Source organism: Rhodamnia argentea, chromosome 10 (genome assembly GCF_020921035.1).
Source record: "Rhodamnia argentea isolate NSW1041297 chromosome 10, ASM2092103v1, whole genome shotgun sequence".
NCBI classification, from domain to species: domain Eukaryota; kingdom Viridiplantae; phylum Streptophyta; class Magnoliopsida; order Myrtales; family Myrtaceae; genus Rhodamnia; species Rhodamnia argentea.
The window spans coordinates 6,988,364-6,997,371 of NC_063159.1; the positions used below are offsets into that span (position 1 = coordinate 6,988,364).

The window sequence follows — 9,008 nt, forward strand, 5'->3', positions numbered from 1 at the left end:
GAAGGGGAGAGAGATCTCTGGGTTGGACCCAAGAAAGAGAGTCAGCGGTGAGCAAATATTGGGTACACCAGGAATGCCACGTCATCTATGAGCAGACCATAGAAATTTCAACACGTGTCCTTGTGGGTCCCACTCTCAGCAAATTTCCAAATGCCTCTCCATCATCGTCTCCCTGAACCCTCTGCTCCACTGCGGGCTTTTTTCAAAAATAGTTCAAAAGAAAAAAATAACGAAATTAGGTTTAATTTTTGTATTCACCAATTTGGGGCCCGCGCGGCATTCTGGGTGTCGCACGGGCCCCGTGTGGCTATCCATGTGTCGCACAGGGAAAGTGTCGCACGGCCGCACGTGCGACCTTCTTCTTTTTTTTCCATATTTTCTACATTTTTTAATTATTTTATATTTATAACATTTATATTTATATAACTCAGTAACTATAATTTTTTTTATTTTGAAGCTTATTTTTATAATATAATTATCAATAATTAATTTAAAAATTTTATTAAGATATATAATTAATAACTAATTTAGTATTTATGTAATTAATTTATTTAGTATGTAAATAATTATTACATACTAAATAAATTATTTTTTATGAATATTTTTTATTGATTGTTTACATACTAAATAAAGTAATTACATAATTAATAAATTATTTATTAATTATATATCTTAATAAAATTTTCAATTTATTATTGATAATTATGTTATAAAAATATGCATTAAATTTCTGCACGGAGCACATGCGGCAATTAGACAGCCGCACAGGGCCCGTGCTGCACTTTGATTGCCGCGCGGGCCCCAAATTGGTAAATAAAAAAATTAAACCTAATTCAGAAAAAAATTTTACCTATTTTAGAAAAAAAAAAAAAAAAAAAAAAAGCCCGTGAACATATATACTCAATAGTGTCTATGCAATTTTAATATCTTCCTTCTCGTTGGCGACACTCGATTCATTGTCGGGAGTTGCGATTGATGAATATTGTTCCACAGTTGACTTGAGACTAGCCGACTCGTAATGGAATTTTCCTATCTTGAGAGCCAGACCGGTTCTATTGTCTGGTTTATTTGAAGCTCTTTGATTGCATGTCGGGGGCACATCATCACCATGAACACCGATCACATTATTTCTTGGCACATATGGGATTTTGTCATTGATGAATCCTCGAGCAATTGCCTAATGGGGAGGAATGGACTGCAAATGGATGCTGAACTTTGGTGGGTCTCAATGCATGTGCGTTGCTCGGTCGATCAAGTGTGAATGACTCCGTCAATAAGTTTTGCAGGGCCGTCTACGCGATTCGTGTTCGGTTCGGATGATTTCATGTTCGGTTCTAGAGGCAAAGTAAGATATGTTCGACTAAAAAGAGAAGTTGCGGTGCATACTTCAATCAGCTTGCCCTTTTTTTTTCTTTTGGAGAGATATGAATCAGCCAGTACTTTTGCGCACGTATTGATTTTTTTTTTTTTTTCCGGCCCATGTATGACAATCCTGGTCCAGAGTGTGCCAGGCATGAACAGCACTCAAATGTTACGCTTTGTAATTTCAAGTAAGGATGGTCAAGGCCCGCTTCCTGGCTCTGCAGAGGCCCTTTTCGAGTGGGGGAAAGGATAGCACCTTACCATACACGAAACATATATATTCTTCCTGGCATGTTTGACTTTGATGTATTTAAAAATTAAAAGGATTAACGTTCACAAAATCCTAAAATCTGTATCCAAAGTATAATTGAGTCAACTTTGAAATTGATATGATAAAGTCCATTCGTTAATCTCGTTCAATTTGACTGACGGAACATGCTCGTGTAATTTTTTTTCTTTTTTCTATTAAGGTAAGTGATTAAGAGTCACATTTGAGAAGAACATTAAATTATCAAGATCGATAAGTTGAGCTTGTTGCTCGAGTTTCGTCAAGCTCGCAGTCATGGCCACTCGAGCTTAGTGAAGCTTGCTATGGCCACGGCCATGGTTGCTCCAGCTTCAAAGCTTCTTCAAGCTTGCGGCAATGGCCAATCGAGTTTTATTGAACTTGGCCATGTTAGAGTGTGCGGCTATTACCGCTTGAATCTATCCGATCAATTTTTTTTCGGAAATCACCGACATGGCACATGAAATCTTTTGAATGTGCCCTGCAATTTTCAAAAAAAAAAAAAATTTCAAATTTGTCAAAATGGTCTATCCGTCCACATTAGCAATTTATGTTAAACTTGGGCGAAATGATTAAATTTACAAAATATTTTAGACTCAATTGACATAATTTCAAGATTCATGACTTTGTCGAAAATTTTCCCAAATTTTGTGTTCAAGTCTTTCCCTCCCTGCCAATACTGCTGTTGATAAATAAGAAAATCTCCATCATCAGGACTGACCTAACAACAAGGCGCTGCCTCTTGATTTTCTTTTCCTATTGGGCTCCAACAGAGTCGAACCCCAAAAAACAGAAAAAAGAAATCGGTACTTCCATTTTGCTGTTTTCATCGATTTTTATATTCCTTTTTCCGTTTAAAATTTCATTTTTTTTAATTCGACACTTGACAAGTGCTGCATCAGTGCCCTGTGTTTTAAGAATATACTGAAAATTATCACATCAAAATTTTTCGCTAGCCAAATTGATCGAATCCAACGAATGTTTTTTCCTCCTTTTTTTTGGAAAATGAAAAAATTTGATTTCATCAATTTAACAAATTTTAAGATCTAATTGCACTATTTATAAATTTTAAAATTTAATTACACTTTCGTGATAAGTTTTAAGACTTTCGATGTAATAATCCCAAAATTAAAATATATGCACCCAGGGCATTGCCATATGCTCAGCATTTTGACAAGTAAATATGAATGAGGAGTGCAATCCAAGCACGCAAGAAGCGATCAAAAGCCGAGTCTCGACCAACATCTGCCGTTATCATGCATGCATCAGCAACCAATTCTTTACCTTAAAAGCGAAACGGAGGCCAACTCTGCATATCAGTACGAACAAGAGACTGAAGAACTAAACACAGGTAAAACATGAATACTGGAAACTAAGAAACATAATTTCTCAGTATCTTTTGGCAAACGCCTAGAGCAAGACAATTCTCACTAGCTACATGCAGAACTGGTATAGATAAAAACAAGAAGGGATCACCAATAATCTCCACAAGAGCACTTGCCATCCTTGAAGTGATGGAACCTTTTGTTGTCTCTAACAATTAGTTCCCTACCCACAATCTTGGACATGATCTTTATTGCGTTGTGACAGTCGCCGCAGATCCGGAGGTTCTTAATGATTCTGAGAGGCGTCCTCGCAGGAGTGCTGATAAGCCCATAAGCTATCGCGAGCCGCTCGCTGTGATAGAGCAAGGCTTGCTCCTTCGCCTCTTGATCAATGTCGTGGAGTACATATCTTGTGTCTGGGACATAACCCCCTTCCTTCCCACTCTTGTATTTCTCGTCGTCCTTGTAAAGAGTAGGATTCTTGAACTCGCTGATTCTGTTTTTCCCCTCGAGCATGTTGATTACAGCGCGCCTCTTGGGTGGTGGTGTCGGGATCTTATTAGCAGTAGTGATCGAAGGATCAAGAGCCATCATCAACTCCTCAACATGGTCTTCAAGATCAAGATCGCCATGGATCCGTGCATAATTCTTCAATGCCTCCCAGACCTCCAATGTGGGCTCAAATGGTAGCTTTTCAACATACTCCACAGCTTCTGCGAGATGCCCAGGTTGACAGAGAACATCAATAAGCCCTAAATAATGCTCAATCCCAGGCTTAATCCCATAATCATTCTGCATCGACTCGAAATGTATAAAACCTTCTTCCACGGCCCCTATACTGGCACATGCTGACAGAACTGCAAGAAAAGTCTGTTCATTTGGCATCAATCCCAACTTCCTCATCTGCTCATACAACTCCAACCCATCGTCTCCTAACCCGTTGTACGCATACCCATTTATCATCAAATGCCACGAGTCCATGTTCTTATCTAGCAGGTGATCGAAAACTCTCCGAGCATCGATCATACTGCCGCACTTCCCATACATTTCAAGCACCTTGTTCTTCATCTGAAGATCACCTCTACACGTTGACTGCAAAAAGTAATCATGCACCTTCTTCGCATTCTCAAGAGACTTGGACTTCCCACACGCATCGAACAACCAACTGAAGCAGTCAGCATCGGCTTTAACCCCCTCATTCAACAACTCTATGGCATCTTTAACTTTCCCTCCTTGGCACAACTGTCTCAGTTCAGCAATCGAAGGCCCTGGAGCAGGAGTTTCCGTCACCTGATTCTCCGTCCCACGCACTACAGATGCTTGCTGATGGTTCCACTGATTAGTACTTGGATTCTGTGGGGCCCAGTGGTTGTGATTAGTTGGTTGCTGATACCCTTGATTTTGGTTGTTCCACTGATCAGGGCTCCTGGGCTGTTGCTGATAGTTCTGGTTCGGGGTGTTCACCCGAGTAGGGCTCTGGTACTGACCATAGCTCTCGTTCTGGGTATTCCACTGACTAGGATTCTGCTGCCGAGGATAACCCTGTCCTGGAACTTGCTTATTCCACTGTTCAGGGCTTTGCTGCTGCTGCGGATAAACCGGAGCAGGATTTGAGTACCCGCGGCCTGGATAGTTCTGACCCTGACTAGGGTATCCTGCATTGGGATAACTCGGGCTCTGGCTCTGGCTCTGGTTCTGGTAACCAAACTGATCACTCCCTTGTGGCGGCTGGGGCGGCGGCGGCTGCGGCGAGCTCCATTGACCACTAGTAGCGTTGATGCCTCTGTTCTGGGGATGAAAGTACTGATTTTGCCGCACCCCTTCCCCTGGGTTCCGGTTGAAAGCCCTAAAATCAGACGGCGGAGGCGGCGATTGCTGCGGAGCAGGAGGAGGAGGAGGGGGATACTCATTCGGCACCGCGGACGTGCTGAGGGCTTTCGAGAGGTCGTCTAGGGTTCGGCGGCGACTGGCGGCCAAATGGGCGGCGGTGACGGAGTCGTTCCAAGAGAGGGACCTCAAGGAGAAGAGAGGAGAGAGCGCCGGGCGTCGTCTCACGAGTGAAGACGCCATGGTTGCCGCCGCCTGTCAAACGAGAAGGGAAGCAACGATAAGACACAGTCGCGTCAGAATGCCCACAGCAAGCTCACGCCGGCCCAGTAAATCGCCGATAAAACTCGACCAATTAGAGAGAGAGAGAGAGAGAGAGGAACCTTGATCTTCGAAAGGGCCAAGCGAGATGGTGCGAGACAAGCTCAAATCCCTTGGAAGCGAAGCTTGGGAGAGTTTCCGAGGTTTTGAAGACGACGGAGACGACGACGCGACGAGACCAGACGAGGGTTTCTCGAATTCTATCGCTGGTCTCTCTCTGTTTATTATTTCCTCGACAAAAATTTTATTCCATTTTTCCATTCTTCCCCCTTCAGTAAATTTTTTCCATTTGTCATTTAAAAAATCTTTTTATAGACATCACTAAATTTTGCAATTTTTTTTTCCAATTTTTAATTCGAACTTTAGATCTGTTGCCTTCCCTAATCTATCTTCATTCTTTGTGGATGAATCATCCAACTTCCACATGTGGTGCACAAAAATAGCCGACCACCCCCGCCCACCCCCCTCCCCCCGCGCGAGCGCCGCGGTTCGATCTTTCCTATATCCATTTGGATCAAAAAGAGGGGCTTTGTGGTGTCGGGATGAAGAGCAATAGATGAAAAAGAGTTGATATAACGGGTATGTGAAAGTGACGCCATGATATTTCTGATAGGAATTCGGGGACAAAATTATACTAAAGAATCTCTAGAGGTATGCTTAGCTTCTTGTTTATAAATTAATCGGGAATTAATGTTGCTCTCTTAAGGATGGTCATGGCATGTCGAAATCAATTATTGTACCGAAGCGATCTGCATGTCTTGAGGACTAAATGCCAGAGTTGAATTGGGCGATGAATTATGATTATGATGATGCGATCCGTTACACTGTCCTTGAAAATAATCTACCGAGAGAAGGTTGGCCTAGTGCTTCGTCTCATCGGGCACCACACGTCCTGTGCCTATTGTGCGTGGTTGAGATCTAGCTCCATTTCATTTGATTTTTTTTTAATCATTTTCTTTTCATTTTGCGGTCGGTACTTGTATTTCATGATCAAATCTCCTTGGTACTTTTAGAATGATAATTTCATTTAGATGTGTTCAATCACGATGGATCCGCTTTTGAATATCCCTAATATATGACGTAACCTCCCTGTTTTCTATTTTATTTCGATTTATTTTTTAAATTATTTTATGAAATGAAATATTTACAAAATCCTCAAATTTCTTTCACCTTACACAAAATGATAAAACTATCTTAATTTTTTTTTTGGTCGAAGTAAAACTATCTTAATTGACTAGATTGAAAAAAACTCTGCAAAATGAGACTAATTACAGAGTTAGTGACTTGGCCATTAAGTGGCAGGGGCATTAGCACTTAAGCTTGGTGTACTTACTTGCAAGCTGCTCCCCTAATCCGTATAAACTCGCACTTTAAAAAAAGAGAAGAAGAAGAAGAACTCTTTTTCCCTTCTTTTCTTGAGAATGCACAAAATTTAAAAAAAAAACATAATAAAATATGATTTGACTTGTTAGGAAATGAATTTAAACTATTAAAAATGATGAACATTTGATTTAACATTCAAATATCCGAGAGATCTTTGTAATTTGATACTACATCGTTCATGGATATTATTAAAATATATTTATAATTTGACATTGAAAGTTCCGTTGGGTTTACTTTTATAATAGGTGTTGTATTTTGGCAATTTCTTCTCGGGGTGTTTGCACTTCATTCCCTGATTTCCATTTTGGTAGTAATCTCGAACTTGATTAGCAATATAAGGATGGAAATCATACAATTCGATATACGATTACGTATATATCGTCATTTCTTTAAAAGTTTGTCCAAAAGATTTCACGTTGCGATCAACGAATCTTAAAATAATTTCATTGTCATTTAAAATCAATTGGGTTATATCACGAAATACATACTCAGATAACAAAATTATATAAAAGGAGGGATATTTGTTGATTGAATTTTGGTATAAATTCGTGCTATCCAATGAAAAATTACAAGAATATTACATCTAGAATATGTAACCAAAAAATGATATTTTATGGCCCTATAAATTCTTATTATTTATAAATGTTAACATTACATATATGTGTGTATGTATGTGAAATTAATATCATGAAAAATCACAAGTCGATACACCTATGATAAATTTATTTAAATTAATATTTTGATCTCCAAAAATTCTAAATTGGCATACTTGTGATAAATTTACTTCTAGTTAGTTTCTATTAATTTGACCATCAAATTGCTGAATTGAATGACATGTGACTTAGCGGGTGTATCGGTTTGAGATTGTCAACATCCGTTTGTCACAAGTATATTAGCTTGAGGTTCTTCATAGCATTAATCCAATTTAACTAAAATCAACAAAAGGTAAATTTATCAAATGCGTACCAGTATGAGGTTTTTGGTAGTTAAAAAATTAGTTTGGGATAAATTTGTTACATGTGTATTATTTTGGGACTTTTCTAGTCAAAAATTAATTAGGGATAAATTTGTCATATGTTTATCGGATATATCGGTTTGGGGCTTTTCGGATTATTAACCTAATGTATACATGCACATATATTTTGTAATCCGTAAAGGGAGCGGCTGCCATAATGGGACGGTCTCGTCTCAAGGTGTAACGCCACACTTTGATCTATTTTGAGGGAATTGGAAGACTTTCTTGAATCGGTTTCAATTTTTGACTTCGATGTTTCCTTTTACTTTTTGGGCGGCACTATTTCTACCCCAATTTTAGCTAAATTACTCCTTTTTTCAATTAATATACTGAAATATCCTTCTCTTTCTTCCACTTGTTATTTCTTTTTTTTTTTATCATGCTAACCAACATAAATGCCTTAATTTCTACTTTTTCTTAAATTATCAATTTGACAATAAATTACACCCAATAAAATATCATCTTATGATGCATCATTTTATCACTTTGCCTAGAAAAGGTTGTTAGTTTTAATTTATGGTCTCATTTTTTCGATTACAAAAGCTAAATAACAGTTAGAAACTTTTAATTATAATGAATTACGAACACATAATTAACTGCCTATTTTTTATGAAATAGCATGAGGGACACTTTGTTTCAAAGTTAAAAATTATAACTCAATTTGATTATCTAATAGATTTAGACATTTTGAGTGATTTTTCGTAATAAATTTATAGGTTTATAATGTTAAACATCGCTGAATTGTGTTTTTTTTTTAGCTTTTCACATTTTAATATGAATTGCTAGATGGGGTTAAAATTTATTTACACATTCTGCACTTTAAAACTCGCATAAGATTGTTTAGGGGAAAGTTTTAAGCATATTTTAAAGTTTTGATCCATTTATTACGAGATTGGGTTTAGAATCAATATTAATTACTTTCTCCGTAATAGGAGTTCTAGAGCAAGAAGTTTCACGTTTTTTTCTTTTTTTCATTTATACATTTATCATTTGTTTTTTTTGGTAAGGAAAAAGAAATTTAGGAAACATTTATCATTTGTTAATATTTAGATATGGTCATAATTGACATTTGATCATGCTTTTAACAAATTAACCTTTTCGATATTTTGATCACTTTTTATTTTTCATTTTTTTTTATAAAGATCGGCTAAGTAATTAAATTGAATTTTGATTTTCGACTTTTAAATATAGTTTCATTCATACTATTTAGACAAAAAGCACTTAATCGTGTGTTCATAAGTTTTCATAAATACAAGTTTCTTGTGAATGAAAATATGAGATTGTAAATTAAAATTGACAACATTCTCTAGGAAAAATAATAAGATTTGGTTAATCGATATCTTCATGGGCGTAATGGAGCATTTATATTGTGAAATTAATGAGATATGATAGAAATAATGGCAGTTTTTCCTGATTAGTGTGATAAAAAAGAAACAATAAATCGAACAAAGAGAGAGAGGGGGTATTTTGGTAAGTTAATTGGATGGAA

At 37.4% G+C, this 9,008-nt stretch overlaps 2 protein-coding genes across 2 annotated transcripts in view; one reads left to right on the forward strand and one right to left on the reverse strand.

The window, feature by feature from the left end:
* Positions 1 to 9,008, forward strand: part of LOC115750563 (protein FAR-RED ELONGATED HYPOCOTYL 3) — an 874,908-nt gene that overhangs the window by 224,790 nt on the left and 641,110 nt on the right. The gene's annotated exons all lie outside the window — the stretch shown is intronic.
* LOC115750556 (pentatricopeptide repeat-containing protein At2g15690, mitochondrial-like) lies at positions 2,867 to 5,358 on the reverse strand. The gene is made up of 2 exons (XM_030688011.2): positions 5,184 to 5,358; positions 2,867 to 5,055 (listed from the first exon to the last, which is right to left on the reverse strand). Exon 2 carries the CDS (start codon positions 5,041 to 5,043, stop codon positions 3,121 to 3,123), a length of 1,923 nt encoding a protein of 640 aa, XP_030543871.1. The 5' UTR covers positions 5,044 to 5,055; positions 5,184 to 5,358; the 3' UTR covers positions 2,867 to 3,120.

What these genes read in the sequence shown, in the direction of transcription:
- LOC115750556 (XM_030688011.2), bottom strand. Translation starts at nt 5,043, where the DNA reads ATGGCGTCTTCACTCGTGAGACGACGCCCGGCGCTCTCTCCTCTCTTC.